Source organism: Nicotiana tabacum, chromosome 18 (genome assembly GCF_000715075.1).
Source record: "Nicotiana tabacum cultivar K326 chromosome 18, ASM71507v2, whole genome shotgun sequence".
NCBI classification, from domain to species: Eukaryota; Viridiplantae; Streptophyta; class Magnoliopsida; order Solanales; family Solanaceae; genus Nicotiana; species Nicotiana tabacum.
This window is the reverse complement of record NC_134097.1, coordinates 51,249,318-51,267,679: the sequence shown is the minus strand read 5'-3', so window position 1 is coordinate 51,267,679 and position 18,362 is coordinate 51,249,318. Positions and strand designations below refer to the sequence as shown.

At 36.9% G+C, this 18,362-nt stretch overlaps 1 protein-coding gene across 1 annotated transcript; it reads right to left on the bottom strand.

The window, feature by feature from the left end:
* Positions 1-6,112: 6,112 nt before the first annotated feature.
* Positions 6,113-7,896, bottom strand: LOC107788836 (putative late blight resistance protein homolog R1A-10). The gene is made up of 3 exons (XM_075236139.1): positions 6,803-7,896; positions 6,521-6,743; positions 6,113-6,148 (listed from the first exon to the last, which is right to left on the bottom strand). The coding sequence occupies exons 1-3, from the start codon at positions 7,894-7,896 to the stop codon at positions 6,113-6,115; spliced, it is 1,353 nt and encodes a 450-aa protein (XP_075092240.1).
* Between the last annotated feature and the right edge of the window lie 10,466 nt (positions 7,897-18,362).

Sequence of the window (18,362 nt, the reverse complement as noted above, 5' to 3'; positions counted from 1 at the left end):
TGAATTTACTTATCACTTGTTTGAAATAGCATAATACTTATAATCCCAAAATAATCGTGTTCCCGAACTTACGTTGATTAACTTACGATGAAACTTTAACGTACGAAAATGCGGAATGTGACATCTCATTTCCAAGCTTTTATCAATTTACTTATGGCGTACTTTCACATACGAAAATATGGGATGTAACATCATTCCCCCATTGAAATATTCGTCCTCGAATGTTGACTGATGCACTTATCATTATCATAACCTATAGTTCTTGCGAATACTTTTGTACTCTCCTTGCCATCTATATAGTTGTTCTGGGAATAATCCAAAGTCCAGGGTATTCCCACCTGTAGGTCTCTTTCTCACACCACAACCTGTGGTCGGAATTCTTCCAATCTCGTAACTCTTGCTACCTTCTATCATGCAGCCTCCACGACTTTTCCCTTATATGTGCTCCTATGAGACCCTTCCCTCCAGATGTTAGCCAATCTCTAGGTCTTACTTGTAAACATATATAGAGCTTGACAAGATGTCTCTCTAGGCATCTATAGGTATATTGAAGTTCTTTGCTCTGTACGTTGTTGAACTTACGAATATTGCTATATCTTATTTCATAGACCCAGTTATCTATCTGTATTACTTTACTGCATCTAGGTAGGTCATACTATACCACAACTCTCACTTCGATTTATTATTACTGAGGCCTGCTAACGAACTCCAAGTTACTCTTTCGCTGCTTATCATATATGTATAAGTCTAAGTCTGTTAATGCTTCCTCATTACTGTTCATCTTAGGAATGATGGCCTAATCTCACATTATACTTTATAATTTTTATCCTGATAACTTAACCTTTTATGTAACACTATCGCTAGGGTTCACGTCGCATCGAGGAACATTAGAAGTGATTTTCCTGATCCACCTGGGGCCGATACTATATTTCCATAGCCCTATTTCATATCATAGTCATCCCATGTGATTCACCTTATATGGGTATTTTAATTCTGTACAATTCATGAAATCCCCCTTTTTTTTTTCTTTAAATCATTACTAAATCGAAGGCCCAAACATCATCCTTTATTTACCCCAATTACACCCTTATTCTACTACCAGGGCAGCATTCTATCTCTTCTAAATGCTACTAGTCTTAGACTCCTTTGAGTCATTCAGACTATACTGAGCTATCTATAACTTAGAGAAACCATCAGCTCTTTTGTTTTCACGGGCTTAATCCTGACGACTTATCCATTTTCGTCATCTTCTCACTTTTCCTTTCTTATCCTTACTCATGTCTTCCTATAACCTTGTCGATCTACCATACTTTAGCTTGCGACCTACACATATCTATTTATACTACTTGCAACCTTCCTTCAACTTGCTTTCACCATAGATTTCCTTGTGTTATTCTAGAACATCAAGCGAGATATCGCATCGTCTCTAACTCTCCTTTACTCTCTTAGCTAGACCTCTCGATATTTAGAAACCATAGGTTGTAAGGCATGCCACTGACACTATCATTCATGGATACTGAATCCCAACGCTTCTAGCCTTCTATCTGAAGTAAGGACTATTCACAACCTTCTGTATTTGAGTATCTCGTATGTTGTCCACCTTTACTTACTTATCTTAAAGTCTCACATTACATCTTCTATCTCTTTCATAACCTCCTTTCCACATAGGTATAATTTACATCCATAACTTGAAGCTCTCTTATAATACTTGCACCTCTGGTGCATACACAATCTGGTGGTAGCTCTACACTAACTTTCATGAGGCTGGTACTTTTCTAACTTGCTTTATTGTAGAGCCATTATAGAATATGGTTTTTGTACTATCTCTCTTGCACCTGTGATATTAAGAGTGATTCTACTATGTTCTTAATCATAATTTCTACAATTTTCTAGGTCCAATAATCAGACTCTTGATTTACTTAGTTGATGCAATTCTTTAGTTTCCTCTTCCCTCAGATCAGCTTTTATGTAGGCTTAAGCTATTTTTCGATCTGCGGCTCATGGTAATACTTTAGCCTTTCATAGATGCTATGGAATATCCAGGATACAATCTTCTAACAATTCAATCCTTGGTCTATGACCTGGTATCAATTCTTTCTTTTAACTTATACCAAAGTCTTCTACGACTGTATGATTGTGAACATATATGCCATATGGATAATACTCTAAACTCTTAAGTGCGTTCATAACGTAACTAACTCTGGATCATTGATCAAATAATTCCTTTCGTTCTTTCTCATCTTTCTTTAAACGTAAGATATTACTTTTTTGGTCTTTCTACCCCCATGTTGCGTGCATACTTAGCTTATCTTTATTCCCACGCATGCCAGAGTCTTTGTGCAACTCATATGATCTCGAATATTACTCTTGATTTCACTTCCCGTTCATTAACCATGATAGTTGTCACTTTCTTTTGGAGTGCTTACAATGTTGTTGTAAGACTGTTGTTACACGACCATTTCCTCTTCAGGTTAATGTTCTTAGGTTGAAGCCTTCTTCCTTATTTACTCACCTAGTCTTTCGTTGTAGTTCTTAGGGAGGCCTTCTAGCTCTTGTAAAGTTACAAGCTTGTTATATTGTTTACCCGACATAATTGTTTTTGATGTTCGTACTCACCTATAATTGTCCTTAGCTACTTACCTCCACACTCATGTGCTGGTACGGTTGCTTCTAAACTGAAGTTTTGACTGTCTTCCCAGTGGGACTCTCTTTTATTTCAGTAAAACTCATACGATACCTTTAACTACTGCAACTCCTATTTGAATATTTCTCAAGTATTACAATGATATTACAGCGAGGTTGAATTCACTATATTGGGCTTTAATATGCTTATCTTGCCCTATCTGCTTATTCATCTGTAATATCCTCTCTAGCCATAACTAGGCTCTTCCTAAATCAACTGCCAACTACTCGTTGGCCCATTCTCATATCAATATTTCGCATAATCCTTTTTAGGTTATTTCCTTTGTCTTAACTTACCTCTCACACTGGCTCCTTATTTATCCATAAAATCCTGAGCATGAACCTTACTTCTTTTCCTTGACATAGTTCTTGCATAATGTTTTGGAATCGTAGCATATCTGTAGGATTTAAATAAGTGCAATCTCATCACTTTCTCATTTTTATCGCATTCTTTCTTTACCATTCCATAGTTACTAGAACCACTTAATTCTGACTTAATATCACATCACTCCATATTCCCCCCTTTAGGAGAGTACTAAGATTTAGTGCGACGATGATCTACGTATAGATGTTTTACCTCTTCATTTTAGGCATCTTTTCACATCATCGATGACCCTTACTTTCCTTGCGGTAATCTTTCTATGCCAAGGATAACGAAATTTCCTTACTCGCGATGGTGACACTTAGTGTAACTGACACATACATGCCTTTAAGTTTAACTTTATTCACATTGCTTGTTTTAGGGAAACGTCTTCCTGAATGACCATTCTCTGAATTTCTCATGAATATTCTTCTGTTGTCCATTCTATTATCGCCAAAATGAAATATGAAATTCTCATGATATTGACCATTATCGAATCACTCAGTTCCTAATTCATGTCTAGTTTATCTTGTTAACCAATCTTTCTTTTCTATTTGGATCTTTCTGAGTTCATTTAGAACTCTTTCAGTATCTGCAAGAGCAATATCAACAAATTCTTGAAGTTCATAACAATTAGGACAAGTAGGAAGACGTACCTCACTGGTTCCCTAGTCTACCATAAGGTCAAGTTTACCCGAGTCTTCTTCCTCATCTACTCCTTCGTCTGCCATGAGTCCAAGCTCTCCTGAGTCCTCATTGCTATCATCTTTTATGGCCATGAACCACATGTTTGCAATTTCTTCATGGTCAGATTCTTCTTCATCACTCCAGGCTCCAAAGGACTTCTTCTTTTGAAGGTTCCTGCTGAGCTTCTTCTTCAGTTCGGGACAATCAGCTTGAATGTGTCCATGTTTTCCACATTCATAGCATCTTCCATCATTTTCATTATTTTTCCTTCCTTTTTTGAAGTTTGATTTTTGCTATTTCTGTTCTTCCTCATCATGCCTGTTACAACTTGAGAGAGCATGGCTATGTTTTCATCATGTTCTCCTTTTTCCTCTTCTTCTTCTTCTTCATTTTTTGGTTCAGTCACAGTTGCTTTGAAAGCAAATATTTGTTTCTTTTCTTGTTGAATTTTCCTGTCCAGGTGAGTTTTCTCAAAGGCTATTAGATCACCTCTAAGCTCATCATATGATATTTTGTCAAGGTTCTGACACTCCAGAGCAATGATCTTGGGCTACCAAATTGTGGGTAGAATTCTAAGAATTTTTCTGACCTGTTCTCCGCTCTTTATTGCTTTACCAAAGGATTTTAGATCTCCAAGAATTTTGCTGAACCTGGAGAATATTTCTTCTTCTGATTCTCCGTCCTTCATTTGAAATATCTCATATTCACGAACCAAAAGATTTATCCTTGTTTCTTTTACCTTATTTGTTCCTTCATATGTGACCTCTAATTTATCACACATTTCCTTAGTAGTTTCACAGCTTGAGATCTTTTCATATTCTTCACCATTGATAGCATTGTATAGTAGATTTTTCCTTTAGCATTCACAGTTATGATGGCGACTTGCTCGTTGGTGTAATCATCCAAATCAAGTGGATCACTTGACACTATGACTTGACCATTATCATCTTTCTTTGGCGGAATTGGAAGATTTCCATTTTTGATCACCCGCCAGACTTTGATATCATGTGACATGGTGTATGTTTCCATACGCACTTTCCAATGAGAAAAGTATTGTATGTTGAAATATGGTGGTAGTACTTGAGAGGTTCCTTCTTGAAACAATGCACCAACGACTGTAGCCGATCCCATGATCTTTTTCTCACTAGATTTTAAGCAATGTTTGTGAGCCTAACTCTTATACTAATTGAAAATACAAGAGGGAAGGTGAATCGTGGTTTATTAAAAATTGGTTGACTAAATGTAAGTTTAGTCGACTAGGTTTCACGCAGCAAATAAGTAAAGTAAAGACGAATCAAACGAATTGAAAGTTAAACAAGACACAACAATTTTTATACTGGTTCGGTACCGGTGTGGTACTTACGTCCAGTTTCCCTTGGGTCACAAGGTTCTCTTAGATCTTGATAAAGGATTACAACAATGATGGTATTAGTTCGTTCACCACCAACGATGCTTTACAGTAATTTTTGGATGTTGACAAAACTCTCTTTTGTGTTCTAACTCTTCCTATCTTTTGTGACACTTGTAAACTCAAGAATAGAGTGTTTGTGCTAAGAACTAGAGAGACTTAGAAGACAGTGTTTGTAGTTGCGTAAATCTTCTTCTTGAGATTGGCAGTCTTCTTAAATGAGAGTTTTAGAGCCGTTGCAGATTGATCTTGATTGAGGCACTGAATCTTCTAAGAGATTTGACCCAAGGGGTGCCTCCCAATCCTACACTTTAGATGGGATGGATTCGTTTATGTTCTTCCTCTTTCATGTCCGCATTTCATGGAGTGAGTTAAGGCTTCGATTTGGTTGGTCAATCTTCTAATATAGTCTTTGAGGAGAGGCATGATATGCTCGAGCTGCACTTGATATATTTCCCTTGTTAGACAGCCTCGATGTCCTTTGATTGAGACTGAGATGGCGGTACTGATTTGGTTTCTTTTTTGATGGCCTGACTTCCTTTAATTTAGCATCATCAATTCTAGACTTCCTTTGTTTTAGCATCATCAAATCTTCGATCTTTTCTTCTATTTGTTGATGCTATGGATGGTGCCTTGATTCCTGCAATCAAAGTAGATAGGATTTAGTGTTGCACAATTGTTATTATTGAAACTTAGATGTAACACAAATAAATAGTAGAAGATAAACTAGAGAATGATGAAGTAATAAGTGATTGCACCTTCCAAGCTTCTGCTATAGACAGTAGCAAAGCCAAGAATTTTCTCTAGGGTGTTCAAATTTGAAAGAAGTAAAAAAAATACTCGACAAAGGGTGTTCAATATATGTTATATACCTTTAAAACCTAATATTTTATCTATATACACAATATAATTGACTACCCTTACCAGAGTGTAGCTCCGCCCCTGGCTATAGAACTATGCGCAACACCATATGATCAGCTTTCTGGAACTAAATATTTATTAATCCCACCCTGCAAGGGAAAGAAACTCCATCATCCTTGAAGCAGATCAACGACGTTAAAAGCATCATAGAACCATATGAAGAGTTTAGGGGATATATTAACGTTCCGTTATTCTAAAAAATCACAACTTCAAGTGTTAAATGTGAAGAGAAATTAAAGTAAGCAACAAACTCTATGTAGTCATTCTTCTGTTCTCTTTAGATGTGTAAAGGCTGAAGTATTACACAATGTTATCACCCTTGTTTCACAGTAGATATCATTATCAGACAACCAAAAGGGAATTTATAGGATGTAAACTAGCAACACAGAAAAATATATACTGTAACTGATTTGGAAGTATTTTTTTGAGATAGTTTGAATCTCACAAGGTTTCTCGCTGACGCGAACACTAAGGTTATCATTCGCCATGCTCTCTTGCTCTTCTTGAATTTCTTTGACGGATTTTGCAACAGAACTTCTGCAGTTATGCAACTCTATTGACTCCAACGTACAAATTTTGCCAATATCTTTAGGAATTTCCTCCAGGTATAAGCATCGTTTCAGAACTAGGCGTTTCAGCATTGGGAAGTTAACACTGCCAGCGTCCCAATGCTTCAGATTTGTCCTGTCGATTAGGAGGAACTTAAGTTGATTGAAATTCTCTTCATCGTTTAATTTCCATACGTCGCCGTCAAATTAAATCCATTGTCTTTAATTTTAAGCTCTTCGAGATTTGGCAGTGTTACAATATTAGCCATGTCTTCCCATGGTAAATAAGTACATCTTAATGTCAACCTCTTCAGAGATGTAGGCAAAGCATACTTACTTGGGAGAAGGTGCGGGTATAATTTTCTGGAGCAGATTATCTTCAATATTTCAAGCTTATTTAAACACGAAAGGTTATTTAGCGTCTGGAAAATCATATCTCTCCTGCATTCTGCCCAAGCGCCATGAATTTTCAGCCTCTTTAGATTGGGAAAACCAGTAAACAATTCCTTAGTACAACAGGAAATACTTATATCTGAAAGTCCCTCGAGATTTTGTAGCTTGTAACCGGACCCTTCTTTACTCGATGGAACACGAAAAGAAGAGATCTTTCTTACCTGAAGATGCCTCAAAAGTTTCATTTTCCAGATATCCGATACTGGTAAATTAGAGTGTCCGCCAAAAACCAAGTTTTGCAGATTATACAGCTCGGACACTGACCTGTGAAGATCATCATAACAGTTGAATTCAAGGTATCTGAGATGTACTAATTTTGTTAACTCGAGAGGGAATTCTCGGAAAGTATACTGAAGGATTGCCAACACTCTTAGAAGTTTGAAGCGCGCTAAAAAAGGTACTTGTTTAGAAAGGGGCGATACAAGTTTTAGTCCATTTAATAAATATAAAGTTCGGGTGAAACTAGAGGATGAATTCCAGCAATCACTCGGAGAAATGGTTGAATGGAAACTACAACGACGAATATAAGGCTTACAAGCAGAATCATTGAATTTTCTTATGACTTTATGAATTCTGGTTACCTGCATAAACTTCTCTTTTTCAGCTTGTCTTAAAATCATGTCGCGCACCAGATCATGAACGCCACATGTTTTCATCTCGCCATTGAGTCTCCGTTTTATAACCATTATTAAGTTCCTACTAATAAGATCCTCCAGCCATTCTTTTCCAATTTCTTCCAAGCTTTTGACCCTTTCATTCCTTAGAAAACCATCAGCAACCCATAATTGAATCAATCTATGAGTTTCAACCTCAAAACCTTCCGGAAAAGCTACCATAGAAAGGAAGCATGATTTCAGGTGATCGGGCAAGTAACTATAACTCATCGCGACCACTCCAAGACATTTATCTGGTTCACTAGCAACGATTTTACTTATAGTTTTGGCAACATCATTCCAACATTTTCGTGTTGTAGAAAGTTTCAAGAGATGTCCTGCACACTAGAAGAGCTAAAGGTAGTCCTTGGCATTTTTGTGCTACTTGCTTTCCGATATCTTCTAATTCAGGAGGACATCCATGCTCTACACCAAACACCTTGTCCTTAAGTAACTTCCAACTATTATCCGAATTCAAAAGGCTCATCTTATGAGGATTGCTATCGGGATCTGCATGCTTAGCGACCTCGTCGTGCCTAAGTCAAAATAATTCGACTCCCATTGTTATCATCAGGAAAAATTCTTGCCATAAGATCCCAAATGTCCTTACTCCAAATATCATCCATGATAGCAACGTACCTCCGATAAAACAAGCACATCAATCAAAGAGCGGGGCAGTTCAATTAAGGTATAAAGTAAGCTCCAAGCAGCTACCACTGATCAACCTTATTCAAGCACATCAATCAATCTTTTTCAGAACTTTTTTTAAACCTTCCACACCCTATTTCTCATCCCCACAAATCCATCCCACCAACCCAACCCAACCCACCACCCCATCCATTCCACCCCCCCCCCCCCCAATTCCCACCTCCACCCCTGCCCCAACCTTGCCTACCACCCACCATAAATAGAAGTATTATTAATGATACTTTTTTTTTATGTTATAGATAGAGTACTTTTTTTCATTTCAACAAATGAGATTTTTCTTTTCATGATATAAAAAAGTATTTATTTTATTTTATTTTAACAAAAAAATACTTTCTTTTCATGATGTAAATCAAGAGAAGGAAAAATAAGTATTTTCTTTTCATGATGTAGAAAAACTATTTTCTTTCATTTCAACAAAATGAGTACTTTATTTTTATGTTGTAGAAAGAGTACTTTCTTTTTGAACAAAAAAAAGATATTTTCTTTTTAATTATGGAGCACAAATTTCAACGTTATTTTTGCGTAAAAAATATAATGCAGCACATTAGTTCCTTTTCTCTTTGTATGAATTTTTAGAAAAACAATTAAATTCTTGAAGAAAAATAGAGTTCTGAAACGTTGGATATTTGGAGAGGGTATAGGAAACATGTGTTACATCTAAGTTTCAATTATGACAATTGTGCAACGCTAAATCCTATCTACTTTGATTGCAGGAATCAAGGCACCATCAAAGGCATCAGCAAATAGAAGAGAAGATCGAAGATTTGATGATGCTAAAACAAAGGAAGTCCAGAATTGATGATGCTAAATTAAAGGAAGCCAAGCCATCAAAAAGGAAACCAAACCAGTCCCGCCATCTCAGTCTCAATCAAAGGACATCGAGGCCGTCTAACAAGGGAAATATATCAAGTGCAGCTCGAGCATATCAGGCCTCTCCTCAAGGACTATATTAGAAGATTGACCAACCAAATCGAAGCCTTAAATCACTCCATGAAATGAGGACATGAAGAGGAAGGACATAAATGAATCAAGCCCATCTAAAGTGCAGGATTCGGAGGCATCCCTTGGGTCAAATCTCTTAGAAGATTCAATGCCTCAATCAAGATCAATCTGCAAAGGCTCTCAAATTCTCCTTTAAGAAGACTACTAATCTCAAGAAGAAGATTTACGCAACTACAAACACTATCTTCTAAGTCTCTCTAGTTCTTAGCATAAATACTGTATTCTTGAGTTTACAAGTATCACAAGAGATATGAAGAGTTAGAATACAAAAGAGAGTTGTATCAACATCACTATAAATCATCGTTGGTGGTGAACGAACTAAAACCATCACTATTGTAATCCTTTATCAAGACCTAAGAGATTCCTTATGACCCAAGGGAAACTGGACATAAGTACCACACTGGTACCGAACCAATATAAAAACTTATATGGCTTGTGTAGTTTTCAATTCGTTTGGTTCATCTCTACTTTACTTATTTGCTGCGTGAAACCTAGGCGACTAAACTTACAATTAGTCAACCAATTTTTAATAAACCACAATTCACACCCCTTCTTGTACTTTCAATTGGTATCAGAGTCAGGCTCACAAACTTTGCTTAATAGTTGGTGAGGAAAAGATCATAGGATCGAACACAGTTGTTGGTATATTATTTCAAGAAGGAACCTCTCAAGTACGGCCGCCATATTTCAACGGACAATATTTTTCTCATTAGAAAGTATGTATGGAAACATACACCATGTCATATGACATCAAAGTCTGGCAGGTGATGACAAAGGGTAATCTTAAAGATGAGAATGGTTAAGTCATAGTATCAACTGATCCACTTGATTTGGATGATTACACTTATGAGCAAGCTGCCGTCATACTATGAATGCTAAAGCAAAAATTCTACTGTACAATGCTATCAGTGGTAAAGAATAAGAAAAGATCTCAAGCTGTGAAACTGCTAAAGACATATGGGATAAAGTGGAGGTCACATATGAAGGAACCAACAAGGTAAACGAAACAAAGATAAATATTTTGGTTCATGAATATGAGATATTTAAAATGAATGATGGAGAATCAATAGAAGAAATGTTCTCCAGGTTCAGCAAAATTCTTGGAGATCTATAACCCTTTGGTAGAACAAAAAAGTGTGGAGAACACGTCAGAAAAATTCTTAGAAGTCTACCGACAATTAGGCAGCCCAAGTTCATTGCTCTGGAGTGTCAGGACCTTGACAAAATGTCCCATGATGAACTTAGAGGTGATATAAAAGCCTTTGAGAAAACTCACTTGGACAGGAAAATTCAACAAGAAAAGAAAAACACAGTTGCTTTCAAAGCAACTGCAGCTGAACCAGAAGATGAAGAAGATGAAGGAGGAGAACAAGATGAAAACATAGTCATGCTCTCTCAAGTTATAGCAAGCATGATGAGGAAGAACAAAAATAACAGGAGGTAAATCAAAATTTAGAAAAGGAAGGACAAATAATGAAAATGATGGAAGATGCTATGACTGTGGAAAACATGGACACATTCAAGATGATTGTCCCGAACTGAAGAAGAAGCTCAGTAGGAACCTTCAAAAAAAGAAGTCCTTTGGAGCCTGGAGTGATAAAGAAGAATCTAACCATGAAGAAATTGCAAAAATGTATTTCATGGCCATAAAAGATAATAGCAATGAGGACTTAGGAGAGGTTGGACTCATGGCAGATGAGGAAGAAGACTCAGGTGAACTTGGCCTTATAGCAGACGAGGGAACCAGTAAGGTACGTCTTCCTACTTGTCCCCAACTATTATGAACTTCAAGAATTTGTTGATATTGATATTGCAGATATTGAAAGAGTTCTAAATGAACTCAGAAAGATCCAAAGAGAAAAGAAAGTTTGGGCCTTGAAACTGGAAGTTTGCGAAATTGAGCATGACATGCTTCAAGAAGAAGTTAATGAACTTCAACTTTAACTGAATGGATTAAAAAAATCCACAAGTCATAGTTCTGTCAAATCATATCAAACTGCTTCTCATAATTCTTTGATTAGAACTAGAAACTCTTATGCATGCTCCTATTGTGGTAAAAATGGTCACAACACCAACCAATGCAGGAACAGAATCAGAGCAGAAAGAGGCCCTGAAAATCCCAAAAATCCATCGTATTTTTATTGTGGGAAATGTGGTCACACTTCTAACCATTGTAGGTTCAAGGACAACAGGAGATGGGTCTGGCAACCTAAATCCTCTAGTCAAGCTAACACTCAGAAATCTAAGCATTCAGGACCCAAGCAGGATTGGGTACCCAAAAATAAGTAACTTTGTTTTGCAGGAACACCACAAGAAGAATCGAAAAGGAAAATGGTATCTTGACAGTGCGTGTTCCAGACATATGAGTGATGACAAACAACTATTCAAAGCAGTCACCAAACTAGATGGAGGAACAATTACCTTTGGAGATAAATCAAAAGAAAATGTAATTGGAGTTGGAAAAGTTCCTCTAAGCTCAACATGTGATGTGGATGAAGTATACCTGGTTGATGAACTCGGTTACAATCTTCTCAGTATCAGTCAAATATGTGACAATGACTATGAGGTTCGTTTTAAGAAACATGGCTTGTTTATGGAAGACGAATCAGGTAAAGTTATTCTTTCACGAAACAAAGACAAGAATATCTATACTATCAGTAATGTAGATAGTCTTGGTGATCAAATATGCCTTGCCTTTATGATTGATGATCCTTCGGTTTGGCATAGAAAACTTGGACATGCTAGCATGCATACCATTCAAAAACTTTCGAAGCACGATCTTGTCATTGGTCTTCCAAAACTAGATTTTTCAAAAGATCTTATTTGTGTTGCATGTCAATTAGGAAAACAAACTAGTTCATCTTTGAAAATCAAAAACATTGTTTCTACTACTAAACCTGTTCAACTATTGCATATAGATTTGTTTGGTCCAACCAGAACTGCTAGTATCGGTGGCAAAAAATATGCTTTTGTTATTGTGGATGACTTTTCTCGATTTACATGGTTTTTTTTAAGTCATAAAGATGAAGCTCTAAGGAATTTTGAAATTTTCTGTAAAAAGGTTCAACACGAAAAAGGATACTACATTTCCACTATCAGAAGTGATCATGGAGGAGAATTTCAAAGCAAAGCTTTTGAAAACTTTTGCAATGACCAAGGAATATCTCACAATTTCTCTTCAACAAGGTCACCTCAACAGAATGTAGTGGTAGAACATAAAAATAGAACCTTACAGGACATGGTAAGAACCATGATTATGGAAAACTCTCTACCCCACCACTTCTAGGCTGAAGTTGTAAGCACAACATATCATATTATCAACAAGTGTTTGATTCGACCCATTCTTAAAAAGACTCCATATGAGCTATGGAATGGTAAGAAACCTAATATCAGTTACTTTTATCCGTTTAGATGAAAATGCTTCATTCACAATAATGGAAAGGACAATCTGGGTAAGTTTAATCCAAAAAGCGACGAAGGTATTCTCCCTCAAGTAGAGCATATCGAGTTTATAATAAAAGAACTTTATGCATTGAAGAATCAATTCATGATGTTTTTTGTTGATACTAAACCCTCGCTCAAGGAATGAAAAACTTCCTGAAGTTGAGGAAATTTCTATTGTCCCCAAGTCTATTGTTGTAGGGAGTGAATGCCAAAATGAGTCAACTAGTCAACAAAATCAGTCAACTGATGAGCACATCCAGGAATCTTCTTCAATAGAACAGTCGACTACTGAGGAAAAGGAACTAACCACGAATATTCCAAATGACTGGAAAGTGAACCTGGATATCCTCACAAATTCATTATTGGAATCCACAGGAAGGAATCACTGCTAGAAGATCTCAAAAGCTCAACTTGCACATGGCTCTAATTTCTCAACTTGAGACAAAGAAAGTGGATGAAGCACTGAAAGATGACTACCGGATCAATGTAATGAAAGATGAATTTGATCAATTTGAAAGAAATAAAGTGTGGAAGCTGGTTCCAAAACCATCAAATGCTTCTACTGTAGGAACTAAATGGGTTTTCAGAAATAAGTTGAATGAATCTGGACAAGTGCTACAAAATAAAGCACAGCTGGTTGCTCGAGGTTACTCTCAGCAAGAAGGAATCGACTACGATAAAACATTTGCACTTGTAGCAAGATTAGAATCTATTCGAATATTACTTGCTTTTGCTTCTCATAAAGGATTAAAACTATTTCAAATAGATGTAAAAAATGTCTTTCGAAATGGCTACATCTTTGAAGAAGTTTATGTGAAGCAACCTCCAAGATTTGTAAATGATACTTTTCCAGATCATGTATTCAAGTTGACTAAATTTCTATAAGGACTCAAGCAAGCTCCCCGAGCCTGGTATGAAAGATTAAGCTCCTTTCTTCTAAATCACGGTTTCAAGCGAGGTAATATCGATACAACTCTGTTTATTAAGCATCAAATTCAGGTAATCGTATCACTCAAATTTATGTTGACGATATTATTTTTGGAAGTCCTAACTCTATTCTCTGTGAAGAATTTGCCCATACTATGAAAAGAGAATTTGAAATGAGCATGATAGGAGAGCTAACTTTTTTTCTTGGATTGCAAATCAAATAGTTTCTCAAAGGGATCTTTATCATCCTAACCAAGTACGTCAAGGAACTTATAAAAGAAATTTAGTACGAAGAATGCTAAGTCCATTAGTGTAACACTCCTTAAATCTATAAAAAAATTCAATACATGCTAAATACAGAATTAATTCATTTTATTTCGCCTAGAGTGCAAGAAGAAAACAATTATGCTTAAATAATTGGATATACAATTAGGGAAATATTAATAAATTTAATATTATTAAATATAAAAAGTAGATATCATTAATTATTAGTTAAGTGAAAACAAAAAAACAATTTTAAAAAAAAAAGCAATAAAACAAAAACTAAAAGCCCATAAAGGGCTATTGGAACCAAAAAGGATTGAAAATCCTTGTACGAAAACAGAAAACATTATGTTCATTCTCACGAACAGAGAACCACGAAACATAGGTGGCTTACTCACGCATGCAACGAGAAGTTCTAGGTTTCTTTATAAATCACTAATTCTTGGACTCATGTACATAAAATTTCCTATTCTATATAATCCTACAGTATAAGAATTGGATAGCTAATCCCTTCTTTCTCTGTATCAATAGTAAATTCCATGTTTAGGTGTGAAACTTTAAAATTGATTAAAATACATTGATTGTTGTAGAATCGTTTGTTTGACGGGTGTAAATTGGACATTGGCCTATGTATTGGCTTGAGAAGTTTTGAGGTGATTTGATATAATCATTTACTAAAATGGTTTAACTCACAAAAGTATGTATGCAAGGTGTTTGATGAATTGCTTAAAAGAGTTCATATGTACGTAATTAGAGTGAGTGGGTACTTATTAACTTAGAACTATTATAGCTAAAGTTTAGATGATTACTTATGATATTTGTATATAAATTTTCAGATTTTTGTGTTATTATTATATGCCATTTTCACATTGAAAATTTATGAAGAAGTAAGAATCTTTAAAAATACCTGTGAATGTTTATTTCATTCTTATCACATGTTTTACATTTAAGGATACCAGTATGAGTATGTATAGGATGTTCCATAAAATATTTAGACTTGAAAAGTTACGAGAAGAAGTCTTAGAAAGAAAAAAATTTTGGGTTAAGATTCAGTACAGACTTCATAGACACAATCGGTGGGTTAAGATTCAGGTGTTTTTAATAATAGCTTTGCAATATTTCAGTAATTACTACGAATACATTTTTGGAGTTGGTTTATTTTAGATATTTAAATTAATTAAAAGTATTTGATTAAAGTATTTCATTTGTTTCATATAAAGTTTGCGGTTATAAAAGTTTTAATAAGCACAAATGGTTCGCTCGGTCAAATTTAGCGACCAGGTGCCGGTCACAGCTTATTTAGAAAATGGGTCGTGACAAACTTAGTATCAGAGCCTCAGGTTTATGGAGTCCTAGGGGTCTATGACGCCATGTTTGTAGAGTCTTGTTTATGGGTATGAAGCGTGCCATACTTATAAATAGGAGACTGCTAGCATTTAGGAAAAGTCTCATTTTTTCATATATTGGATGGTGCAGTAGAGCCTATCTCTAAGAAATTATCTAATGTACTCGTTTGTCCAAAACTCGCAGAAATGGCTCATACTCACAACTCTGACACCGACACTTAGGATGCTGCTCAAGAAACTATTGCTACTATTACGGATCAAGGTAGCACTAAGAACGCTTCAACTCAGAAAAGGAAGGGTAAATCCACAAAAGGGGTTCAAGTACCTCGGGTTGAACATGAAGAAGGGGTGGAGCATGATGATCCAGTACATTAGGATCTAGTGCTGCCCCTAACAGCAGCTCCGGCTCAGACAACTATATCTCCAGAGGTGGGTCAGACGTTTAATGCTATCAACAGTGCTATGGAGATGTTTAAAGCCTTCATGGACAACAAGAATGAGAGAAGAGATGAGATTCCATCTCAATCAAATAGACAGAACAATTTTGAGTCCTCAAGAGTGAATGAACTTTTAAAGTTGAGTCCTCCATTGTTCCATGGTTCTATAGTTGATGGAGATCCAATATTGTGGCTGGAGGGTGTCAAGAGAGCCCTCCAAACGATGAAGTTGTTCAGCTGGCTGCCTACCAACTTAGAGATATGGTTGGCGCTTGGTTTGAGATGAGGGAAAAGGAAAGAGATGAAGATGATGGTCCACCTACTTGGGAAGAATTTGAAGAGGCCTTCATGGGTAACTTTATCCCGGAAGAGGATAGGGAAGCTAAGGCTACAGAGTTTGAACAACTCAAGTAAGGGAATAAAAGTGTGCAAGAGTACTACATGGAATTCATAAGGTTGGCTAAGCATGCTCCTCAAATGGTTATGGCAGAAAAAGCAAAGATCCGCAGGTTTGTTAGCAGTTTGGCATACCACATTAAGGATACGACATCAGTTGCAGCGGTAGGAATGACAGCTTTATCCTCTGTTATGGGATTCGTGAAGCACTTAAAAAAAGACAGACAACAAAGGGGAGAAGAAAAAGAGCATAACAAGAAAGCCCGAATAGGGGGCAGGTTTAATGGTACATCCAGCGGAGGTGGAAGGGGACGTTCCTCCAATAAGGAGTCATTAGCACCAGCTCAGTCCAGTCATCAGTCAGGTGGTGGGTCTTCTTTTAGACGTACTCAGAGTTATGGTAACCAGTCTCACCAGAATCAGAATTTTAGGACATCATCCTCACATAGCCAGAGTCATACTAAGAAACATTCACAACAACAAGGTCTTTGCCAAACATGTAAGCGACAACATTCAGGTCAGTACAAGCTCGGGTTTCATGGTTGCTGTCATTGCGGAGACATTGGTCATATAAAGTCTAACTACCCAAAGTTGCAATGTAATTTCAGTGGGGGATCAACTCGTCTTTCTAGTTCCTCAGCTACTACAATTGTACCACCTCAGGCTCGTCGTTCTCATAATCAAACCGGGCATGGGGTAGACAGAGGAGCAGATCGAGTTATTCAGGGAGAGGGACAACCCCTTTTTGTTTGCTACACTGGATCGTCAGAGTGCAGAGGCATCTGCAGAAGTTATTACAGGTATACTTCTATTCTGCTCACATAATTCTTATCCCACAATTGATCCAGGTTCAACGTTTTCGTACGTGACTCCATACTTTGAAATTAACCTTGGGCTAGAACCTAAACAACTTAGTGAGATATTCCTAGTATCTACTCCAATTAGGCGAGTCAGTGGAAGCCATAAGAGTCTATAGAGGTTATATAGTTTTAGTCCAAGGTTGCAGCACCGAGTCCAATCTCATAGTTAGAAATGATGGATTTCGATGTGATCATGGGTATGGACTAGTTGCCTTCCCGCTATGCCAAATTAGATTGTCGTGCCAAGATAATGAGGTTTCAATTTACAAATGAAGAAGTTTTATAGTGGAAGGGTAGTTCAACATCGCTTGTAGGTAAGTTTATCTTACCTTAAGGCACAACGAATGATCAGTGAGGAGTGTCTCGCCTATTTGGCTCACATCATTAATCCAGAATCAGACCCACCAGCTCTTCAGTATGTGCCGGTTGTTAGAGAATTTCTAGAAGTATTCCCAGATGACCTTCCCAGACTTTGGCATTGATCTCATGCCAGGAACTGAGCCCATATCTATACCTCCTTATAGGATGGCTCCAGCAAAACTTAATAAGTTGAGAGAACAGTTGAAAGACCTTCTTGACAAGGGCTTCATTCGGTCGAGTGTTTCACTACAGGGTACCCCGGTCCTATTTGTTAAGAATAAAGATAGGTCTCTCAGAATGTGCGTCGACTATCAGCATTTGAATAGCGTCATTGATTATAGGCTATAATTACGTATTTTAGTAGCTTATTATACTAGAATATACTGTACTTTAATTGAGTTTGAGCGTTAATCACTAGTATTTGCACTAATTGTGTATTTTATGCCTTGTAGGAGTGATTCCAAGCTATGTAGATGTTATGGAATGAATTCAAGTGATTTGGAGCTTTGAAGTCTGAGTAAAAGCCCAAGAAATTAAGTCGGGATCGTGTCCAGGGATCAACGGATGATAGTTAAGAACGAAATGGAGAATCGAGCGGGCATACGACACATTGTCTAGTAAAATGCACATAACTATTTGCTCAGAACTTCGTGTGGGCTCTACAATATATCGTTGGAAAGCTATTTGAAAGGGATACAACTTTCATGTTCTGCATTTTTGCAAATTTCCAATACTGTGGCACATGGTGCGGCACGTGGTGCGGCACGCAGTGCGCCACGAGTTCCTGCAGCCTGTCAGAATCAGCAATCTGAACTTTCCCACTGCCGCCCCACATGGTGCGTCACCCCATGCGACGTGGTAGTGCAAATTTTACAGAATGATTGTCCTATTTCATGCAGGAGAAG